The 23,684-nt window shown below is 40.9% G+C and overlaps 3 protein-coding genes across 5 annotated transcripts; all 3 read right to left on the reverse strand.

Moving 5' to 3' along the window:
- Positions 1-89: 89 nt before the first annotated feature.
- On the reverse strand, positions 90-7,336 carry get3 (guided entry of tail-anchored proteins factor 3, ATPase). Its single transcript, XM_078264620.1, has 7 exons — positions 7,164-7,336; positions 5,407-5,554; positions 3,820-3,968; positions 3,524-3,674; positions 3,248-3,355; positions 1,673-1,870; positions 90-1,570 (listed from the first exon to the last, which is right to left on the reverse strand). Exons 1-7 carry the CDS (start codon positions 7,304-7,306, stop codon positions 1,442-1,444), a joined length of 1,026 nt encoding a protein of 341 aa, XP_078120746.1. The 5' UTR covers positions 7,307-7,336; the 3' UTR covers positions 90-1,441.
- A 251-nt stretch (positions 7,337-7,587) lies between these two features.
- LOC144526919 (noggin-3-like) lies at positions 7,588-10,057 on the reverse strand. Its single transcript, XM_078264664.1, has one exon. The coding sequence runs from the start codon at positions 9,580-9,582 to the stop codon at positions 8,692-8,694; it is 891 nt and encodes a 296-aa protein (XP_078120790.1). The 5' UTR covers positions 9,583-10,057; the 3' UTR covers positions 7,588-8,691.
- Positions 10,058-10,156: 99 nt separating this feature from the next.
- LOC144526901 (target of Myb1 membrane trafficking protein) lies at positions 10,157-20,664 on the reverse strand. Of its 3 annotated transcripts, none has more exons than XM_078264643.1 (15): positions 20,449-20,662; positions 18,149-18,233; positions 17,592-17,670; positions 17,168-17,317; positions 15,709-15,843; positions 15,463-15,612; positions 14,651-14,767; positions 14,182-14,315; positions 14,016-14,058; positions 13,798-13,930; positions 12,656-12,722; positions 11,977-12,052; positions 11,774-11,833; positions 10,865-10,904; positions 10,157-10,735 (listed from the first exon to the last, which is right to left on the reverse strand). In XM_078264643.1, the coding sequence occupies exons 1-15, from the start codon at positions 20,519-20,521 to the stop codon at positions 10,593-10,595; spliced, it is 1,485 nt and encodes a 494-aa protein (XP_078120769.1). In that variant the 5' UTR covers positions 20,522-20,662; the 3' UTR covers positions 10,157-10,592. The 3 variants fall into 3 exon arrangements, with proteins under 3 accessions (XP_078120769.1, XP_078120761.1, XP_078120778.1); XM_078264635.1 differs by having other exon boundaries at positions 13,798-13,933; XM_078264652.1 differs by lacking the exons at positions 10,157-10,735; positions 10,865-10,904 and having other exon boundaries at positions 11,977-12,093; positions 13,798-13,933; positions 20,449-20,664.
- Positions 20,665-23,684: the final 3,020 nt, after the last annotated feature.

Consider the following 23,684-nt stretch of genomic DNA (forward strand, 5'->3'; position numbering starts at 1 on the left):
CCCATATGAAACTGGCCTTCCGTCTACTTCAATTAACACACGCGTTAATAAGCAGCTCGCAGATCGAAAATAATGACAGGATGCTCACATCTGAGGCAAGTTTGTTTTAATTGACACTCGCAACATAAGTTAAAGAAAATCTTTAGAAAACAGATTGACTCAAAAGGATTCAGTGTCAAAGAGAGGGTAATTACGCTTTCCCTGTCATCTTTACTGTATCTTCCAGTTGGAAGTATCGGGCGAGCCAATCAGAGTCCAGTATTCAATCACCAGGGCAAAGATGCTTTGATTCTACTTATACAACTCGCCATTCATTTGTTCCACATTTGATCAAGCAACATTCAATATATATATTTTAATAACAATGCACTAAATAAGGCTACTAATGTATTTCAATAGTGTTCCCATATAGTTCTCAGTAAACAGGGTGGACACAGAATGTTTGATGAGGTTTATGGACAATGAATAGGAACCTGGTGCTGGGACTTCTGCTGTGACACTCTTCCAGCCACTTAAACATCAAGAGTCTCATTACACATTTTGCCTTTGAATCTCATAAAACTGGTGCCATCTCCAACCAAACACCACCTGAAGCAATCCCTGTGCGCTAAAATATTTAACAGTTCAAACAATGATGCAGCCATATATGGATATAAAGCTCCCAACTTGACTGGATTTGAAATTTCATTGACATTAGCTTACTGCGTTTACACCAGGATCACATGTTAATGTGAGGTCTAATGATTTTACACATGGTAAAAAAAAAAAGACTGCTCTGGTTTGCTTTATAGCAATAACAAGGATGGTCTTTAGAAAAAGGTAATTGTATTTTTTTCCATCACACCATGAATCTGTAGACATCTTGATGTAAATTCCAGATGTGCGAGATGAATTTGAATTACATTTTTAGTCAAAAGTCAAAATGGAGAACAGACACAGCCACCAAACCGCACAGAACAAACAAGGCATCAATGTCAACCATCTGAAAGCTGTTTTATCCTGAAATATACAGCACCGTTACTGGAAACAATGTTTTTAACAACTGAGGAAACTGCGTAGGATGGAGGAGGAGGGGATGTTTTTTGTAGAGAGAAAGTTAAATGCTTTGAGTAGGAATAGTACTGCCACACAGAGGATATGAAGGAAAGAGAAGGTGAACTGAGAGTAAGGCAGCACAAATATGTACTGTCTTACCTGTTTAACGATATAGCAAGTTATGTATGTGTGTGCGTTTGTGATTTCATCAGCTCCCCTTCAACAAGGGCGTGTGTCCTGCTGTAGCACTGCTCTGCTTTGGACGACGGACTGAGTGGATCAACGTGAGGCTGTTACTGCAGGTATTGAGGCTGGTGGGGGGGGGGAGAGAGCTCCGAGGAGGTGAGTTCAGACTGTAAAGGTGTGGTCTGTAGGAGGGAGAGGGGAGGTCCTGCAGGGAGGGAGATCACTTATTTGGGGGTTTGTAGGGTTCCAGAAGTTGCTTCGAGAACGTGTTGACCTTGTCAGCACCTCGTACTTCATGGGGCAGCAGTGGTAACTTGACTATGTGGAAATCTTCATAAAGGTCCTCCATCTGTAGGACGAAGACACGACCATTAATGAGGACGACGACACGTGATGCAAACAGTGCAGCTGTATCGTCACGAACCCCCCCCCCAAAAACACGGACTCGTACCTGGTCTAAATACTTGGACTGAATTTTATGGCGAGCTTCACACATTTTGCACGGCCTCTCGGATTCAGGGAATACAAGTTGGTTGACGATGATGTTGTGCGTGTCGATGCGGCACTTGGCCAGCTCCTGGATCAGCCGCTCCGTCTCATACAGGGAGAGGAACTCAGCGATACACACACAGATAAAGGTGGTCTGTTCCTGATGGATGTGAGGGAAAGTGGGGAAGACAGATGAGTTACAACACATTTACAGAAAGCTTTTAATATGACGGGTTTAAGGGTTGAGTTGTTCTATTTGAAATATTATTACAAAACAGAGTATCGATGTAAAAGCAACATTGGAACATACGGTATAATGGAGTTGCAATAGAAATGGGAAATCTGCACAACGCCTAAAGGCGCTGACACACCGGGCCGATAAATCGGCCGTTGGACAGTCTGGCGAGGTCAGTGACTTGAGTCTGTCCGGTGTGTTCCGTGCCGTCGTCGGCCTTCATTTTGGCTGATTTGACATGTATAAATCGGCGGGGCGGGCACTGCCGGCAGTCGGACTCAAATGAGGACTGATTGGTAGAGTGCTAACCTGGAAACGGGGAGCGGAATGAGTGTGACTAGAGTCTCTCAAAATCTGACTAAAATCTTTTAAACTGACCTTTGTCGATCTGAAATGAAGACAGATTCAGCAACTGCACGGCCTATTTCTCGCTTAAAATGTTTTCAGAAACACGTCTCGGTGAACTATTTTAGTACAATATGAGATCGTATTCTGAACGAGCCGCCATGACAGTCTGTCTTTGAATTTACGGAGAAACCAGACCCGCGTGACGCGTTCGTCCAATCAGCTGCCGGTTTTCATTTATTTGGCGACAACACAGATTAGCGCCGCCTGCTGTTACGGAGACGTATTACGTCTCGTCGCTTTGGTGCGTTCTGAGGCACTTTTTTGACCAACTCGGGGAGACTGATCAGCCCAACTGCCTTTTCTGCCGGGGGTCGGCCGTCTGGTTGGTGTGTCTGCAGCTTAAAGCAGTCTACTGAAAACAGACTAGCTTTTATTGGAGAAAAGCTGTTTAAAATGACTTTCAATAACGGTGTAATTATCAAAACACAAACAAAAGAAAAACATTTAACAGTGTTCTGTGTTGTCCATGTATCTCCCTCACCCACTGTAGAGTAGTGGGAGGGATTGGGAGGCTGCATCACCACAGCACACATACTTGCACGTGCAACACAGTCACGCTGTAAAGATGCATACAGCGTAGAGATGTCTGTATGTCCAGAGTGATACAGAGCAACAGCCACAGCAAGGAGAACATTTGCAGTGGAAGTGGCTTTGCTAGATCTCAAAATGCTAGATTTGTCTGGCAATACAGAAATGGATAAATGTATCCTTTGGTCCACTTAGAGAGCAACAGATTCTCTGCATGCAGATACAGAAACACTTAAGTGCAGCAGGGTGAAAAGCCTGTATTGCACGAAGCAAAAACAACAAAATAAAAGCCACTCTACAGTAACACTTATTATCATGTAGTAACAGTGATGTGCTTGGGTTATTACTGCAACCGGTGTGACTTACAGGATCTTTGAACTGCTCACTGACTGAGCGGATGACCGGCAGGGTCTCCTCCAGCTTGGAGGCCAGCTGGTCTGCGTTCATGTCACCCAGGCCGAGCATGTTACACATCTACATCAACAGTGAAAGAGAAATAGAGAAAATAGAGAAGAGAAGCTTTGTGGAGCTTTTACAGATATTTAAACTCGCATAATTAAAAAAAAAAATGACTGTGAAAAAATGATAATTGGTAAATGACTACAAACAAGTGAGTGACTGGATCTGCTAGTCCCTCCTCACCTGGGAAATGAAAGGGCTGATCTGGTTCTTGATCTGCATGAGGCGGCCCAGACCACGCTCCACAATGGTGGGAAAGTTGAGCAGCCGAAGTGTGTGACCGGTAGGGGCAGTGTCAAAGACCACCACTGAAAAGTTCATTCCTTTCACTAACCTGGGGGTACATACAGGTAGTGCGGAGTTAGAATACCACTGGCTACTATTGCAGTCATACTACTGTGAAAAGTAAACGCAACTCTGGGTTAGCAATACTACTAAATAAAGCGTGGTCTGGCTTTCCAGTAACCACGTCGTCTTACCGCATGACCTCTGCGTAGCTCATGGCCTCGTCAATGCCAGGGAAGGCGCTCATGGCCTCCTGCATCATCTTCTTACCCATGCTGAGCATGTTGTCCTCCTCAAAGAACTCATCAGGCAGCTCCGCCACACCCAGGCTCGGGTCAATCTCCTGCACGCGCACATACACAAATTATCAAACTGAGGGCATGGGGTAACTGCAAATGTTTACCGGGCCCCTTCAGCAGTTCAGGTTGTTACATAATGATGGTTTGCGCTTGAGACCCAGATGTGGAACGGACTATCCTCACGACACTAAAAAGACATTAAACTAATGCACATTTCATTTTGCATAAACAGCATAAATAAAACATATTTGTCAACATATGTAGCTATGTTTCTATCCACTTTTAAAATGCTGCAAAATAGTTTTTGGATTTTGACATGTCACAGTAGGAAAAGTAAAGGCGTAAATAACTAAATGAATGATGGCTGAAATTAATTTAAGGTCCTGGGATTGTGCATGCTGGCTCACTGTCACAGCTTACTGGGACGCCTGAACAGAACATAGCCCTCGTTACCGTTATTAGTAACACCTGTGCCTGTGGCATTGTCGTCACTCCAATATGATGTATTAAGGTTTAGAAACAAAAGGAAATGTTAAGAAAACAGAAGTTTTAAAAACGTCATTCTGCTGTTTCCACTTCATTATCCTTACGGTTTAAATTCCTGGGATCCCATTTGATTAAATAGGAACGTAATAGGTTAAAACTTTTCTCTCATTTAAATGTATTTAAACATCTGACAGCGACAGGTGAAGGTCCATAAATGTGCACGTTGGCACACTAATTGATGTTAGTTTCACCTGTGCTTTTTCTGCTATGACAAGCCATGATGGGCTCGTTGGAGATGAGCCAGATCTGCGCGGAATCGATCACCGGCGATCGCCGCCCAATGCATGCCGGTTAGCTTTGTGTCCGACTTGATCCCGACTGGCTCTGACGTCATGCACACGTGGGCGACAATAACCTCATGAGATCAAGGCGGCCGCAGTTTTTAGAGCCAGGCAGCGCAGTTGCTCTCCACCGACTGCAAGACCCAGGCGGACTCAGAGCATGCTGGGTAAAGCCTGCCTCTCAGCTGATCTAACAGCTGATTTCAGCTGGTTCAGAATCGACTCAACATGATGACGTTTTATATAAACTTTTTATTGATTTTGAATTAAATAGTTATGTTTAGAAGTCAGAGACTAAATCCGTTCTGATTACGGATCATCTACAGCGTGTTAATTAAAATGCAGCAACATATCACATGTAGAGCATTTTAACAGCTACTCTGTCATAATTAAAACAACTGGAGACTGTGTAGGAGCTGATATATGGGTCTGATAACGTTTTATTAAATCGGACCATAGTGTTTCTGTCACCTCCCCCGGCTGCTCCCGCCTGCTCTCGTCTACTTTATAGGCGAGGCGGAGTTCATCTCCAACGAGCCTGATGTCTGCTGTGAGAAATCCCTTTTGTAACAGGTGAGAACAGTCTTAGTAGTGTCTTCCTGTGCACAGGTGCTCACTTTTATTTATTTATTTTTTTAAATACAGTGCGACTTACCATTGCAAAGAGGTTGTCATAGCCCTTGACCTTAGTTGGCACCTTTGAGAACTTCTGGTCAAAAGCATCAGAGATGTTATGAGCGGGATCGGTGGAGATGATGAGGACACTCTCCCTGACAGCAGCGAGCTGGACTGCCAAACTGCAGCTAGGGAGAAAAAAAAAAAACACAGGAAAGGTCTGTATGTTATCTTTTCCTGATGATCTGGTGTATAACTGTCTACAATCTTCATAGAGCTGTTGTTTGCATGTGTGTATGCATATGCATGTGTATATGTATATATACACTTTTTATATAGAAACGTAAATCTGTACATAGTAGTCAAATATTTGTTTACCTTGTTCAGCTTTGTTCTTGTTTTTCTATTTTTATTTTTTAGCCTTATATACTACCAGTAAAAAGTTTGGAGTCACTTAGAGACAGAATACCAGCTGAGATCAGTTGCATTGTTTTTTTTAAACCAGGTCAGCAGTTTTCAGATCTCATTATGTGCTTACATAATTGCGAAAGGGTTCTCCAATGTTTTCTCAGTTAGCCTTTTAAAATGATATCAGATTAGTAAACAGAATGTGCCTTTGGAACATTGGATGAATGGTTGCTGATAATAGGCAATGTAGATATTGCATTAATAGATCAGCCATTTCTTTCTACAACAGTCGAGAACCCTTTTACAATTGTGTAAGCACATAATGTAATCTGAAAAATGCTGCCCTGATTACAAAAAAACAATGGAACTGATCTCAGCTGGTATTCTGTCTGTAATGGAGTGGAATGGATAGTTCTAAGTGACCCCAAACTTTTGACCGGTAGTGTATGTATTTCTGTGTATTTACTTTTAGAGCAGTTGCATGTAGTAAACTGCAGTGAGCAAGCTAAGGGATACGTTCTCTGCACTGAGATGGTTCTGGGTGCGTGTAATGAATGAAACTGTGGTTATCAGATCCACAGGGCTTTGATTATTAAACCTATTATGTGTTTAAATATCTTAAAGTACTACAAAATAATTGTCATAGCCCATAAGTGCGCAACACACTAACGTTGCCGGGATTTTTGACTTCGTGGGCATTAGTAACGTTACTAGCTAACATTACTTAAATGTTGCTTATATCCGCCTTTGATTTTATGCTATAGTTAGCTACTCTTTTTGATATTGTAACGTTAAGCATCACTCAATGGCTTTAGCCACAGTTAAAGGAGGAGGCGTAATATGTCAGCAGACCTGACAGCTAATGTTAACGCTAACGTTAGCTAACGTAGTGTATTTATCACCCACGGGTAGGTTATCCAATACCGTTAGCTTGGTTAGAAGCTAACACAAAGTTACGCGTTGAATAAACACATGGCAGAAGAGAACAAGCTGTCCGATTGTCAAACCACTTGAGAAAGTCATGAATACATGTGCTGTCAGCTGGCTAGCATTAGCTAGCTAGTGACAGTGCTTGACAGCATTTAACTAGCTAGCTAGCTAACGTTAACGTTACCCGGCAAGTTGACAACTAGCTTAACATTAGCCTAGCTAGGTTACTGATTTAAAATGTAACGTTGATAATGACATGTTATGCTAGCGCGTCGTAAGCCAGAAAGCCACAGCTCATTAGATCCGTGTTGTGGAAAAACATCGTATTCGTTAACTAAGAATTATTCACGTCAAGTTATGATGACGGCTAATCTTAGATAGCTAGCTAGCTAGCTATGTTAGCTTGCGACGTACCGTGAGGCAATATCAGGAGGCTAATGAGCATTTCATTTAACTTACCTACACGTCGTTTTACCAACACCACCCTTTCCACCCACAAATATCCATTTCAAAGATTTCTGCTCAATGATATTCTTCAGAGTTGGTTCTAAAGGCTCCACATCAGGCGCATCTTCAAATTCGTCTTCCAATGAAGCAGCCATCTTGTCTGTGTACACTGTAACGTTACGTACAGCTCAAGTGTGATGAATCGACACTGCTGCCTTCATTGATCCTCGGACAAAGATTAATTAGAAATGTCTACAAATGGTGGTTACTGACAAACAGAGAAAAGTAATCAAAAGTCCAAAGCAATTTTATGGTAGATGTGGGAGGAATATGTTTGATATCAAAGTGATGTCAGACCACCCCAATACAGACATTACAAATAGGGTGAGGCCAGAATAGGCAGAAAAGTACACATTTTAAAAGCTTGATGGTAGTAGGCTACATTTTTATTTTCTACATTATTTTCAAAACATGTAAGTACAGAAACACATTCATAGGTGATTAAGTTAGTTCTTTAAGTGATGTTTTCATGTATTGCAAAAACACAACTCACAAATGTAAACACAAGGCAATTATTATAGACTGTTTTAATAGGATATCAATGGTGTAAATGTAAATGATTAAATAGACATCATCTCAACTTCAACCTGTGGCCAACCGGTTGTCATGTGACAAAGACAGCAGGTTTGTGCTTATGACTTATAAATCCACAACTATTCTATTCACACCATGCTCCCTGTGTATTAAACCCAGGAGCTCCTACCTGTAATGAACACCAGCATCTTCAGCATCCCATGTTCTGCAGTTGGACATCTTTATAGTTGCCTGTGTGCTGTTATTATCAATACAAAAGGAAATCATTCCTATTGCAACAATACATTTGTCATCACACTCTCAGACTGGCCCAACAGGATACTAATTTATGTTGGATTTCCCTCTTTAAGATAGGATAGATATTCTTTTTAGATTGTTATTTAAAATCTTCCTTGATGTAAAATAAAAAAAATTAAAAAAAAGATGTTTGCAGTGTACTGAAAACACTTCTGGAAACACACTGGAACCACTGATACATTAATTTCCCACATGATCTGAATGTAGTACAACCAAAAAGGAATATAGGACTGACCTGGCACCAGACATGTATTTGACTTTTAGGCAAGCTTGTGACCAAAAAGAGCATTGTTGCTGAAAAAAACTTGACAGATAAATAATTCAACAATTTCAAGGAAATATTTTATTAAATTCTGCTTAAAGCCAGTAAGGTAGGCTACATGCAATGCCTTGAATGCCTGTCCCCATCTCAATGCTGCCATCTAATTTCCTTGCGGGAGTCATCCCAAAAGGATCACTAAAGAGAAGTCTAAGTCTAAGTCTTAATAAGTGATTAAAAGCTCTGATTAGGTTTGGAAAATCAGTTCAGCAAATTTGATTATTTCAAACAACTCAATGACAGTATAAAAATGCATATGCATATAGAAACCTAGCTGAAGATGAGGGTATGAGGATTGAAATTATTAGGCCCTCGCGAGAAAAACATTCATTAACATGAACATGTACATGCTGTGACCACAGGATAAGGCACTTGCTTCCATATACACCTTTTCATGTCTTCACCTGTCCCCATCTTAATGCTGCCATCAGACCTGTCAGCTGTAATCCTGCTAGACCTATCGCCTCCCTCTCTGATTTCCAAGCAGTGCCAAGCCAGAATCTTTATGTGAGCTGTCTGAGCTCGCACACACTTCATCCCACCAGGAAATGAACAACTTCGCACTCCATCTGATCTCTCACAATCAGTCTGCCGCAGCCAACGTGGCCAGAAAGCAGGACCATGATCCACCCATTGGTAGCTTAATCCACAAGTGGCAGAGCGCACTAACCAGTCTCTGATGGAACTGGCAACATGTGAAGGCAGAGAACCGAGGTCCAGGTCTGCAGCTTCCTTTACCAGCATCTGGTGATTGTTTGCTGCCGCCTTTCTCAGCTCTGGAGAAGAACTCAGGTTAAACTTCTTCCATGCACTGGTGTAGTTGGGTAATTTGGCATGCAGTGACAAGTTACCCACAGTTTGACCATCACCATAATGCTTCGACGCTTCAGAAGGCTGATCTATGGACATCCAAAACAGGTCAAAAGAGGATCCCAGAAGACGCAGGAGACGAGAAGGGCGGCGGTGTCTGGGCTTGGGGAGGTAGTCTTCAGCGTTTGTGAGCAGGGTGTATGGGCGGACAGGCTTCGAGTAGGACCGTAGACTGGCTCTCAGCTGAACAAATGGTGAATCCCAGCCTGTGTCCTCCTCGTCTTGAACAACAGTCACATTTGGAAACTGCATCTGGGTTGAAACGTTAGAAGGAAACGATGCAGATCCATGTAAAAGGACAGAAACAGAAATCCAGCAGAGACAGACACCACAGTTGAACGATCTAGGCATGGTTTTCAGTGTGCACGGTACAACAGAAGGATGATAAATCGCTTCTCGTTTTTCTCTTCACCCGTTCAGTTATGAGTTCTTCTCTGGGTGCTTCAGGGACTCTATGTACCCTACACCAGACATCCTTGAGCTTGTGAACAACAAAATACTGAAATCAGTGCCCTCTAACACAAACAGCAGACATATTACTGAGTATGGCCAAAGCACACCTAAGCTCCCACTTCTTATTCAAGGCTCTGTTTTGGCTAACTTCAAAGCAAACATACAGGACAAATGTGAGAAGCTAGAGTTTAGTTTCATGCGTTGTTTCAAGGAGACACCAACCGAGATGTCATCAAGGATATATTTGTATTAGACGAAAAAGTATATTTCACAACAAGAAAAAAATAATTATTTGACCTTCATTTGGCAGAGCTGTGTTGGCCACCTCAGACACAAGATCTTGAAAAAGAACACACAAAGACTGCACTTAGATCAGTTTTAAAACAAGCTTCAGGGTAAATTCCCTTCATGGCAGCTTAGATAATGGCATACAGTAGCAGAAACTATTTGAAAAGAGGACAGATGCAACATGTTTGCAGGACAATAATTTATTCTCCTCTAGACACAATCAGCTGTCTAGGTCAAAGGCACATGATGGCGTAATATGACATCTTCAACATTATACTTAACTGTAAACACTTGTTCTAATTTCAGTTTTTGTATACATCAACATTATAAGAATACAGTTCATAAATACAGTCACATACATTATTTTATACTTACATAAAGATAACAAACAGCAGGAATTAAGTAAGAAATATTGCATTCATGCAATAAGTTGATAATGCAGCAGGTCACAGGTCTGTAGTGTGTGTGTGTGTGTGTGTGTGTGTGTGTGTGTGTGTGTGTGTGCTTTCAGAGAAAACCTGACTTAACACAGCATGTGTTTGATTGTAGGTATATTTGAATATGACGCTGTTTATATGTTGACCTTCACATCCACCTGCTTCGCTCGTTTGTCCTCAGATTTAAAGTGTAAAGAGATTGTCTGATCTGTCCTGTTGCCGGTTAGATTGCGCCGGCAGTCTGGATGTGGAGGGCGGCACGCCGCGAATTGCCTGACTGCTGTGGTCTGATGCCTTCGCCCGATCTTCCAGAAACTTATCAAACTCTGAAAGGGACAGTTCTAGTTAGAGTAGTGTATGCGCATGAACAGACAGGAAGTAAGCAAGAAATATTAAACATTTTTACACAAAAATGGCAGCAATGGATCAGTAAAGAGAAGAAAAAAAAAACTTACCTTCACTGGACACTCCATCACTAACTGAAGACTGGTCTCCCTGCATTTCCAAACACACAAAAAAAAAAAACACAGAGTAAACATCACATCATCCTTAAGTGTGATTTATACTTCCACGTAAAAGCTACGCCGTGGCTACGTACGTAGGTATGTGGAGACACAAGCCTACGCCGTAGCCTGACGTGCACCTCTCCAGAAATGTAACAACGCCACGTCGCGGTGACGCATGTCGGGGCTTGGTAGCGTTGCATTTCCCCTGACTCATTTCCATAAACAACCAAGGAGGGTTAACTTTTCCTGCTACAGATTTCCCACCGTGGTCAGAAAACACAGGGGAGACACTTTGTTTCTCTCACTATGACTCTAGAGTCGCTACTCGCTCCGAAGCTAATCTCTCTCACACTCACAAGTATAAACTTCAGGCCACTCACATAGGCTACGGCAAAGCTCTGCGTGGAGCCTTCGCAGAACCATAAATTGCGCTTTAGTCTCACATTGGCAGACCTTCCTCCACAGCGCTGCGGAGGAGGGTCTGGCTAGTCCACACAGCATTCCGGGATGGGAGGAAAACGTGCTCTGGTTTATTGGCATTTCTTTAAACCAATCACAATCGTCTTGGGTGGCACTAAGCCCCGGACACAAAGACGGTGCAGCTGCAAAATAGGAAGGAATTTGTTTTGGTGGAACAACGCCAACACAAGAATGAGGAAGGTGACGGACATCCGGCCGCAAATTAGGGACATCCGGCGGAATTTCCGGCGGCACCTGAACAATCCCGGAAGTGGAACGTCGTCGATATAGACTACATCATCCTACATCACCCATCGCATATTTTTTATTTTTGAAAAAAATAAACACTGTTTATTTATTTTTGAAAAAAAGTTTATAGAGAGACATGTTTTCTCTTACCATATCACAAGAAAACAGTTTGTCAACATCGGTCTGCAGAGAGTTTTTCTCTGGTAGCATCTAAAAAAAAAAGCAATCAAGAGAGAGATAAGGTGACACTGTGTTTTAGCTCTACACAATTAGCATGATACTTTGTACTTTTATTTTACAGGGACTATGTTGTTCAAATCCATGTGTGTTATGGTATACGGTGGCATACACACCCCTCCTGTGACCTGCAACCTCGTATCCAGAGCTCCAGCTAGGCCTTCCACAGCTCCTGGGTCCTCATACCTGACACTGGGGATAGGACGTATCGTAATGCTGTGATGCAATGTAGGCTGCATTAAACCAATAATACATTTTAGCACAGGTTTTTGGCCGAGAGTCAAACCGTGGACATTGCAATTACGTGGCATGCCCTGTAAACATAAGACTATGGGGGTGGCCCAGACCGGCTGTCTTTAACTCCTTATTGGTAAAAGGACCTTTTTGTTTGTGATGCTAATGTTAAAATCCAAATTGCCAACTGAAAACCTAATTCAAAAAATGAAAATGGCTAAGGCTTTGTGTTCCTTATGTGTGGTATCATGTACTGTAGGGTAAAACTAAACTATAGGTAGGCATTCTTTCATTGGAGCCTTAGTGACAAAAGTAACTGGATTGTAATTTCATCTAACTACACTGAAACATTTGCAAACTTGCAATAATATTTACATTCAGTCACAGAGTGCAGATATCTGTAATGTAAATCCAGTTACAGCTAAGGCTACTACGTCAGGTTAATGTGGTGACGAGGCACTCATCGTCAGTGCTGCACGCAAATAAGAACACAACGCATGTAGCGCGAGTGCGCGTCATGATATGATGTGTGTCTGTGTGTCACCAGTTAGCACCACTCACCCTTTTCTCTGCTCAGCCAGGGAGCTGCCCCTCGTCTGGGCAAACATGTCAAACTCCTCCTCCTCTTCTGCAAGACAGATGGTTAACTCATTAAGTAACAGCTGAAAACCCTCCATCTTGGTATCTACACATATTTAATATTACATCTTAAACATTATTAAAATGCTTCTATGTTTATATTTCTGTACCAAAATGTCATTATTTGTAATTTATGGAAAAACGGGATTCTGAATATAGGCATGGCAACTTTCAAACACATAATATGATCCAACAGTGCATTTTTTAGGCTTTTTCTAAGTGGACATGTTAGCCATGGCGATGTTATTGTACAACCCTTTCTTTTCTGTGCACTCCTTTTTATACAGCCGGGGCACAATCCAACAAGAAGGGATGACGAGCAGCGAGGGCGGAGCAAAGCTCTTAAATGGGGGGGGGGGGACATTTGCTGGCGGGAGGAGATGTCACCTTAAACAAAGCATGGATCTGTCAGAGCGATTTAGGTTTTTTGTGTCCTTAATCGTTGACGAGATAACAATGCCACAGAGGAAAAAATGATAACTGCTGGCTGCCCTGGCAACATAGTTGTTAATGTAGAGCCTGGCATGTGACGCATTAAGCAGATAAATTGACTTTATTCATCAATTCAAGATTGCATTGTTGTGTTTGTACTGTATCAGCCATGTGGTGAAGGTAGGCATTCAGCGTTTGCTCTGGCTGAGATACTGTTAAAATGGTGTGCAGACTCAGCCTACTCTGCAAGCGTACGACGGCTTGGTAATGGTGCAGACTCACTCAATGCCCATGTCATGCCCAGCCACAACATCTTGTTTGCTTTCCTTTTTTTTTTTTTTGCGCTTTTTTTTGCCTTTAATTGATAGGACAGCTGTAAACAGGAAATTGGAGAGAGCGAGTGAGGATGACATCCAGCAAAGGGCCACGGGTTGGAATCAAATCCGTAGCTTTGGTACGTGGGGTGCACACTCGACCAGGTGAGCTACCAGGGCGCCTCTCAGCATCCTTTTTGCTACCAGAAATACTCATTTACAAAAGCCTGACATCATTTTCAAGAATGTTAAACATATGGATTTGGTTTTTACAAAAGAGTGCACATATAAAGCAAAAGTTATACAAAGTTTACACACTGTGGTTGGCTGATTGCTGTTGATTGGCCAAGGTGCTGACTGCTGGTTGGCTGGTTGTTGTGATGACAGCAGGTTGGCTGAGAGTCGAGGGCTCAGGACTGAGGTCGAGGAGGCTCGGGCTTGTGGTAGAGCTCTGCTAGAGTGAGGACAAAACACAGTGGGCGTCACCTAGTGTGTATTCTTATTGCAGAAATGAGGAGGAGTGGTCACCTTCTTACCTCTTGAGTATTTGGAATTTGTGCCCTGTTCAGTCTGTCAAACCTAAAACACAATTACAATACAATGAGTAGTACAATGAGCCATAAATAATATGCCTACCGCACTCTTAAAACTAACATTTCCTTAAAAACATTATCCAAAACACAAAGCTAGGCTGCAGCACACCTCTCATAGCGGATGAAGGCGTTGTTGAGGTCATCGTTGACCATTAGCAGCTCTTCAATAAACCTTTCATCCAGCAGCTGGGGGAGGAGCTCCACCACTCGAGTCTGCATGCTCTTACACACCGAGTACAGCTGCTGCTTGGACAGAGGAGGAGAGAGAGAATAATTCATTAGTATCTCAGCCTCTTCTATAACTTTTTTCCCTCCATGTAAGATCGATTAACATCATGGCATACAACAAACTGTACCAATACAGAAATGTAGCCTGAACAACAAATATGAAGTCATATCTCCCAAAGGTTTCAGTGCTCAAATGCACACAGGTCAGTGATTATACATTTCCTTACTTTTGACTTGCCACAAGTAATTGTTTTAGTGATGAAATGATGATGCCAATGGGGCAAAGTCTTGGATACAGTAAATGACACACACACACACACACACACACACACACACACACACACACACACCTGTAGCAGCTCTGTGTCATCTTGCTGGCTCTGTCCAGGTATTAGCTCATTCAGCATTTCTGACATCACAGTGAGATTTCCCTTCACCAGCGCCAGCTCACTTCGCAGCTTCTGTTCCTGGATAAGAAACACATTTTTGGATTTATCCATAGCAGTTTATTCTACAGTAATTTAACTACTAAAATTAGAACGACATGTTGCTATTACACTGTATCAAGGCAACATTAGATAGCCATAGAAACAACCTATAACTCCTGTCATACAGTTACATTTGAGTTGCAGTATATTTTGGCATGTCATAGCAGGAAAAGCACAGACTGAACTAATAGCATCAATTATGGCTCTGCTCCAGCAATTATTGCAATGCAATGAAGCAATTGACAATATTATTAATTACGTCTGTGCTTTTCAAGTCAAATTGTCAGCTCTGACAAGGGCCTGTTCACCCGGTTACATGTGCCCTGCAATGCTCCGTGCCCAGTTTGGGACCCCCGTAGACCTGATATAAGATGCAGTTAATCTCTAGTCTAAGTTAATGGTTTAAATGCTAAGGGCTTTTCCTTCCAAAACTATTAAAGCCTCCTTGGACCTTTTCATGGTTTATTATTCTGGAACACTGAATCACAATGGATGTAATAAGGATTTTTGACACTGAAAATAAAAAAAAAAGATTATTTAATGTCAGAGTGAAAAACTGATCTTGAGTCTGCAAATATCACCAACTTTCAAAAGTCCATTTCAGTCAGTGATAGTTTTCTTCACCTGCTGTATGTAGTCATTGACTGAATTGAACTGTATTTAGGCAGTGGTACCTGTTCTGCAGAGAGGGAGGCTGGTCCCTCGCTGGATGGGACTGGAGGTGACGTATTTTGAGTGGGAACACTGGAAGGGGCTTGTGGTTGTGACTGATGTGTGGGAGCTGCAGCAGGGGTCGTTTCAGGAGTCCCGTTTTCTGGGGTACTCTGCAAGATGACGAGAAGCGCAGTGTAGAGATTGATATCTGTATCTGCACATACATTTGATTTGGCGTGTCCTTTTCACTTTGTAGACAGTCTCACCCTATTCGGAGTGTGGATGGGGGACAGAGCATCCAGATCTGTCATGGGGAACTCCAGACCACGTCTCCTCAGGTCGTCATATACATACACCACCCCCGCTAGGGAGGGAGAGCTACGAAACGCATCAGCCCATGACTGTGGATGGGAGGGAGAACATGTGACGAAACATAATGACAATGACTGACAACTAAATGAGTGTTCAATGACACAGTATACTGGCCAAAGAACAAGACAACAGAAAAGGAATGGCCCTTCAGCATTTACAAGCCAGGCTATATTTAATGTTGTCATTACTGCTAGTTTGTGATTACACGCAACTGGCTTCAGCACAGGAATGTATGAAGATATTTAAATCACAAAGAACACTGAAGATAACACTATGAAACACGTCCCTAGGCATTAAAGAGTCCAACTTAAGTCAACTTTGAAAGCTGTACGACGTCAACACACCACTGAAATATCTCACAATACAGATGAGACAAACCACTTAAAGAAAGCAAAACAAGAATTCCAATAAAACTAAATAAAGCTGAGTGCAGACTAGACATTACAGAAAATTGATCTGCAATCATTTTAATCATCAATTGATTGTTTCAGTGGGTTTTTTTCTAGGGCTGTCAGCATTAACGCGTTAATCGCGATGCGATTAAGGGCCGAGCATAACGCGTTCATTTTTTTTAATCACATGCCGCCATTTATTAATTTATTTTACACTTCCCTCAGCTTCGCGTCGTGCCTAACAGCGCCCCTTAGCTGTTCTAAAATCACTAGAACGGCCTTTTGGGGCTAGGCTACTATTTTGACCCTTTGCCGCACCTTTACTTATCATCAAGCTGCCATACTTCCTCGTAACACATCCTGCTGCGGCAGGCATGATGGAGAAAGACGGCAGCAACCCAATCCTGAATGGTGCTTTTTATTTTCCAAAACTCCCGGACGTCTCGTAGACACGTCGAAAGCCATATGCACGTTGTGTGAAGTCGTTTTTTAGTTAGGTACATGGAGGAATTGTGCAATAATGACAGATTCACACACTTTTCTTTTGTTTACAGTAAATAAATAATAAACAAATAAAAATCTTAAAGTCAAGTTCATAAAGTCACTTTCTTTGCATTCATTTGATTCCCAATCAAAGTGGTACTTACATTGGTAAGAATTGCTTTCCATTGTTAATATGTACTTAAAAACTATTCTGAAATGCAAAATAATAGAATTTTAATCATGTGATTAATTGTGATTAACTATAGAAATTCAGCGATTAAAGAATTAATCGTTTGACAGCCCTAGGTTTTTTCACAAGTCCATTGGCTCCAGATTCTCAAATGTGAATATTTGCTGGCTTTACTTCTATATAGGGTGGTCAGGAAGAAAGAAAAAAAAAACTGAGAGAGCAGAATAATTGATAAGGGAAATGCTCATTAGTTGCATTCCTAGTGCAAACAGTTTCTATCATATTTACCTGGATGAGGCTGAGCACCCTGTCATGGAGGGCAGTGGGGGGGTTATGTTTGGGAAGAATGGAACGGACCAAAACTCCTTCAATAAACTCCTGCGACGCCACAAGAATGTGAAAACGTTGGCCACAGTTCTTCACACAGGCCTCAAGAACCTGTACGACAGCGATACAGTCCACAATGTAAAAAAAAAAAAAAAAGTGCAAATGTAATTAAATCTATGTGAGGCAAGTTGCTCCACAATAAAGCTTTTTCTCACATTGCCTCAATATTGAATGTTGATTCATGTTCACACATCATCTAGGCCACCAGCCAATCAGGGCAAGGGCCATTCTGGCCTTCAAATTAAACTCTCACACCCTTCAATCCTCAACTCACGAAATAATGAATCAAACTTTTACATACAATCACCTACTGATGATTACTCACAGTAAGTGACAACATGATCTCTCTGAAGTTCTTGTTCCCTACAATTCTCTTCTTAATAGCTTTGACTGCATCTCTGGGCCTGAGAAAAAATAAAAACAAGACATTTATGAATGAAAATAAGCAACACAAAAAGATAAAGCTTTGCTGTTGCAGAAGGGGTATATTAAAGTAGTTTTGTTTATGGCTCATCTCTATAATAAGAGAGAGCTAGCAATAAAGTCACAAATCTTTTTACTGAATACAACTACCACTACGAACACATTGCATTCCAGGCTTGAAGTGACATTCCTCTTAGCATTATAAATCGCGTTGCATAGCAAACTATTAGATTGGCCTTAAGCACACGTAGATCATTCAGTCACAACCAGTTGCACAGAAATATAAAAAAAGGAGACAACAAAACCATAAATGAAGTGATACAGTAAAATGTCATGCAAAAATAAAACCGACATACAGTACAGTGTACTCATTAGTCAGAGAGGTTAGGTAATATGCACTAAACGGGAATAGTTTGTGGCTTCTTGATGAAAGTGTGTTACTTGTCTGACCAACCCTACCCCTCATCCGTCTCATTTATGATGTCACATATCTCCATGTTGAGCCCCCAGTCCTCCGCCTGCAGAGAGCCGCTGGTCGCTCGCTCTGTCAACAGAGAGGGAATCAGGTGAAGTTAAAGTTATACAGTAATACCGATACGGGAATAGAAAAAAATGCACAATAACCAGAAGACTTTCTTCTGTTACTCTTTACAGGTGTATTTCAGATATCGTTCTGGGAGGAATGTGACCGTAGGGATACACATTTCTAGCATGATTCACATTAATAACACACCACATTGAAAAGATGAAAAATAAGATATGTGGCCCACACTTGCGTATATCCATATAGGAAATAAGATCACCACGTGATCATTTATTAAAGTTTTGGGTGTTTTCTTTGTAGCTTTCTGTGAATCTTAAGCAAAAAAATCGACACCGCATTTGCAGTACTGACACTTGAGATTACACACCTGAAAATGTGTTTTTAAAATCATAAATGTTTCTATTGAAAACTAATTGTTTGTGACTACATAAGCAACAACTGATCAATTATCAATTAATCATGATATGTTTGGCCACCTGGAGGCAGAGCAACACGCTGTAAACACAATATTAACATATACCTTATAAAGTTGTTATTGTTCTCAACATGCAAGCAAACTGTTGCCTGTGTATGCATCCAGGAGACATGGAGCATAATCATTATTTATTTGGCATTGTGTTTCTGACCATCTGACAAATGTTTTCAAGGTTCAAGGTCCATGTATTATCATTCTACAACACAGGGTTTTTGCACAACGAAATGCAAGTCATAGTCACATTATGCTACACAAGAAATGTATGTTACGCTGGGCTCTTTATCTGCTAAATGCTATGTTCATCAGCTAGTTGCTTCATAGACTTAAAGCAGGCTGTTGTGCCGTGTGCAAGCCAATCCTGGTGAAATCATCATGTTCTCAGACTTTCAAGAATGCTCTTCAGAGCCATATAAGACGTGATACAACAGTTTTTACAGGCTGAGTAATACTTGGTACTTAAAAAAAGAAAACATAATCTGCATGCGTAAAATTGGGTTGAGAGCCCCTCAAATCTGCTTCTTGAGGACTGTGTGGACACGGTTGGATCAGATTTGCCTGAAAATGGCCTCTTACTGACAGCATAAGCAAACAAACCCACAAATGTCATCATAGAATGATCTGATTGGTTGGTGGAAATACCTGTCAATACCTTTATCCAACAAGACCCCATCCAGAGCACAGACAAAAAAATCAAATGCTGAAATATCTCATGTGAAGTCAGAGAATAGTGTTTTAATAGGAAACTCATTGTTTATAGTAACAAGTTGACTGAAATAAAAATAATTCTCTCAAACATGTATTTAATTCCAAACTATTTAGCAATCAAAGCCAGCTTTCTTTGCACTTCATCCCTCACTGGTTCCTCATGAATCTCTAAATCCCCTTCATTCCTTTCCACCAACATCCCCCACACTGCTCCACACACTTGCCTTTCTCAATCACATGTAACTCCCTTCAACTCCTTGCATCTCTCCCTCCCTCCCTCCTCTCTCCTTCCTCGGCTCCCTCCATTTCATGTGACTGTCAGCTGCTTCTGTTTTCATTCGCCTCAGAAGTAGCTGAAGCCTCGCTGACATTTGTGTGTGAGAAAGTGAGTGGATGATATAAGAGGAAGGAAGGCTTGAGATGTGGTGTAACATTTTCTCACTACTCATGACTGTCCTCCTGATGATTACACATCTTTCCAGGCATCGGCTGCTAGCCTCAAGTCTGGATGTGTTGGCTTTACAGTTTTTTTCAGTGGTCTGACAAAAAGAAGCAACCTGTTGCCATTATGAGAAAATACTTCTGCTTTCAAAGTTGTGTTACATGGCATATGCTTGCTGAAGAGCATCAGTAACGCTTTTGCCTAAGGTGTGAAATTGTATCTTGACGAAACACATCAGTGATTGAGGAAGTGAGAGGTAACACAACGTGCATCCTTGATTCGCCAACGTAAGTGTCGCTTAACTTGCAGCAACCAATGGCACGAAAGATAGAGGGAAACGAGTCCCGCCTCTGTCGCGTCATTGCCTCTAAAGACTTCTTTCTATGTTTATGTCAAATTTGGAGTTCATTTTTGAACATTTTAGAATAGGAAATCCAAATTAAAAGTGTTGTTAAGTTGTTTTACATCCCTGTTGAGTGTGGTTATAAAGTGCTGAAACATGATATTTATCATGTAAAAGAAATGATGTCAAATTGAATCCAACGGTGAACAACTCGGAGTAGCCCATAGTTTCAAAAGCAACTGCGACTTACCGATTCTCTGACCGACGGGCGTTGAAAAGGGGTTTCCTATGAGAAACTCTATTTTCTCCCCGAATGAAAACATAATCGAAAATGACAAGCGTCGACTCTAACTATAGCCTATTGAAGTAATTCGGTAAACTACTGAGCTTGGAACTGCGGTGTTGCCTTTTGCTTTCAGTGTCTGTCGCTGCCTGCTTCAGAGAGGCGCACGGGTTCTACAGAGTGGTCACGTGAAAACACTCAGAGAGCCAGGAAACAGCCGCTCGTTTCATCACATATTAACAATGCAATCTGAAAACTTGATAATATTCAGTTAGAGACGCACCTTTTTTTCAGTTGTGAAAGAAATAGGCCTAGTCTACTCATACTTACCTCATATGTAACTTGCATAAAAGTATTAATACCACAGCTCTGTTACAAGTAGGCCCTAATAAGTCCTAAAAGTAAAAGTCCTGCATTCAAAATCTGTACTGTACCCGTAGGCCTACAAAAACTGTATTTAACCTACTGTTGGGTAGTTTAATCTAAATATTTTATGAACTGATCCTAACTTTTGTATATAAAATATTGATCTGAAAAGTAACTATATGTCAGATAAATGTAGTGGAGTAAAAAGTACAATATTTCCCTCTTAAAGTAGAAGCAGAAAGTATTAGTTACATTCCACCACTCCTTTTTGAAATATTACTACTGACACGTTAATATGTAGGAAGCATTTTAACGTAGGTGGTTGAGGTTGAAGTTAACTACATAGTAGTTTAATCTCTAGCACTGGATTTAAATCAATTAGGCTGATTATACATAGGCCTATATGTTTAAGGCCAATCTTAATTTGCAAAGTAACAATAACTGTCAAATGAATGGTGTGGAACACAAAGTGGGATACCACTGAAATGTATTGGAAAGGAACTCTAAACTAGCATACCATAAAAATACTCAAGTACAAATAGCTCAAAACTGTACTTTAAGTATCTGTGCTCAGTTACATTCGACCTCTGCAACCTTTCATACTGTTTCAAATCCAAGCAGCATCCTAAATGTACTTGTGAATATGATTTATTGAAACAAAATAGGGCCAACTACCCTCCATCTTTTATTTCTTTCATCTTGTAGGCTATAGGGTTTAGAGGAACATATACGGTACTGCTGAAATGTAAACGTATGATATACTGTCTCACCTAACAGCTTAAATGAGATACTAATGGAAGTCTGGCGCCACGTTGTTACAGGTACCACTAACAAGGAGACCAGTTCTCAAAAATTGTAAATAAAACACTGATCTGCTCTTGCAGTGATGTATATTCAAAGTTAGCAGAAAATATGACTCAATCAGGCATTTGCCTTTATGATCAAAGAACCTCCTTGAGTATTAGAACATGTTATGCATACTGTAGACATTGAACATGTCTGGAAAGATTCTTCTTCTCTTTGAATACTTTGATCCTCAGAACTGTCATCAAATTGAGTTTCCCTAAGAAGGATAGTTTACGTACGAACACAAGATAATTATTTGTGGGGACAGAATTCACACATCATCTTCACTTAGCCTGTTTTATGCAGTGGCAGCCTATAGGACATACGACCAATGAGAGAATACAAGCCCCTCTACATGCAGAAGTATGAATGAATGATATGCATATGAGGGGTAGATAAGTGTTTACTGTGGTTAGTTTGATAAAATTCCAAATAACCAACATCTCAGACCGTTTGTGTAAATTTGTGGCGTAGTTAGACACTTGTATGTCAGCAGCACCATCTAGTGTCCTAACTGTGGCCGGTATTACAAACAGAGAGAGAAGCTACAAATCAAAATTTGGTGGAGAGATATTTTGAGTTTTACTTCTGGCATCAGGAACAGTTTACTAAAAATAGCAATCATATGTTAAAAGCTACTGGCTATTGGTTAATGGTTTCAGACTCTTATTTTGACCATTGCTTGTTTCTTCTCTGATGTACTGAGCAGTTTCCTATGGAAATTGTTTAGGTTCATCTAGTCTATTTTTTTTTTTTTTAAATCAGATTTTTACAGTTCATAAGGAAACTGACCTCATATTTACCCTTTCTTCTGAGGGCGGACAGTAAAGAGAGGACAGAAAGCTGGGGAATGATATGCAACAAGGTTATATTTAATGATGTAATGAAATTATTATCACTCACACAATAATGTGTAAATAGCATTTTGTTGTTGTAGGCCAGTTGGTATCCACTTGGCTTAAGAAAGTGGGCGTGTATGTTTAAACAAAGTCATGATGTCATGTCACAAAAATAGCTGTAACTGAAAGGTTTTTAACAGAAGTTGTGGTCTAATCTGATTTATTTGGGGGGGGGATGACATGCAGCAAAGGGCTGCAGGTTGGAATTGAACCTGCAGCTGCTGCAGAAAGGACTGAGCCTTTATACATGGGGCACACACTTTACCAGGTGAGCTACCCAGGCGCTCCCTTTGAACATATTTTATACAGATTTGGACCCCTTCTAAAAAAAGTCAGGCTAAACTGAGTCTAGATTAAAGCTGTGTACTTATTAATGGTTTCCTTGGAAACTAAAAGTCAAAATAGAACAGAACATTTAAGGAAAAAAGTCCTGGAATAATAATTTGCATGATTGGGTGGTGGGGATCAAATATCACTGCACAAATTTGGATGATCTTCGTATCTGTGCATTAAACTATTTTATATAACACAGCAACTAAGGATTATTGTCATTATAAATTCATCTCATGATGATTATCTCCATTAATGCATTGGTAAAATAGTGAGAAATACTAATCTTAGTTACATTCCACCACTGCACCCCAGTTGACCATGTTTATTAGTGCGGACACATTACAGTTTCTGTACACAACACAGGGCTGACCTGAGAACTAAATGTAACAGCGTGTAAAATATATGTATACTTTTGTCAAAACCTTTTAAAAAGAAATCATTGACGTGACTGACTGCATGTAATGTCCTTTCTGTATTCATGCATTATCACCACTAGGTGGCAGCATTGATTCTACATGAACCATCTGTGCTATTATCTGTCTAGTAGTGTGATTTTTTGTTGTTGTTCCAGACAAGCAACCATGTATCATTATGGGCAGTGGTGTATAATCAAGTTGATACAGACCGTCTCTTTCTTTAGGTGTTCAAACTGACATAATCCTGACTAAGGTGTTATAGTAAGAGAAATGGCACCTACTTGTCCAAGTTGCATCCATAAATTGTGCCTCTGATGAGAAAATACCTTAAATAGAAAGTAAC

The sequence above is a fragment of the Sander vitreus genome, chromosome 2 (genome assembly GCF_031162955.1).
Source record: "Sander vitreus isolate 19-12246 chromosome 2, sanVit1, whole genome shotgun sequence".
Classification (NCBI taxonomy): Eukaryota; Metazoa; Chordata; class Actinopteri; order Perciformes; family Percidae; genus Sander; species Sander vitreus.

What these genes read in the sequence shown, in the direction of transcription:
- get3 (XM_078264620.1), bottom strand. Translation starts at nt 7,306, where the DNA reads ATGGCTGCTTCATTGGAAGACGAATTTGAAGATGCGCCTGATGTGGAG. An exon ending in ATGACAACCTCTTTGCAATG is followed by an intron (nt 3,969 to 5,406) that starts GTAAGTCGCACT and finishes GTGCGCGTGCAG; the next exon opens with GAGATTGACCCGAGCCTGGG. An exon ending in AGCTACGCAGAGGTCATGCG is followed by an intron (nt 3,675 to 3,819) that starts GTAAGACGACGT and finishes ATGTACCCCCAG; the next exon opens with GTTAGTGAAAGGAATGAACT.
- LOC144526919 (XM_078264664.1), bottom strand. Translation starts at nt 9,582, where the DNA reads ATGCCTAGATCGTTCAACTGTGGTGTCTGTCTCTGCTGGATTTCTGTT.
- LOC144526901 (XM_078264635.1), bottom strand. Translation starts at nt 20,521, where the DNA reads ATGTTTTCATTCGGGGAGAAAATAGAGTTTCTCATAGGAAACCCCTTT. An exon ending in ATAAATGAGACGGATGAGGG is followed by an intron (nt 17,671 to 18,148) that starts GTAGGGTTGGTC and finishes ATTTTTTCTCAG; the next exon opens with GCCCAGAGATGCAGTCAAAG. An exon ending in TGATGGAGTGTCCAGTGAAG is followed by an intron (nt 10,736 to 10,864) that starts GTAAGTTTTTTT and finishes TGTCCCTTTCAG; the next exon opens with AGTTTGATAAGTTTCTGGAA.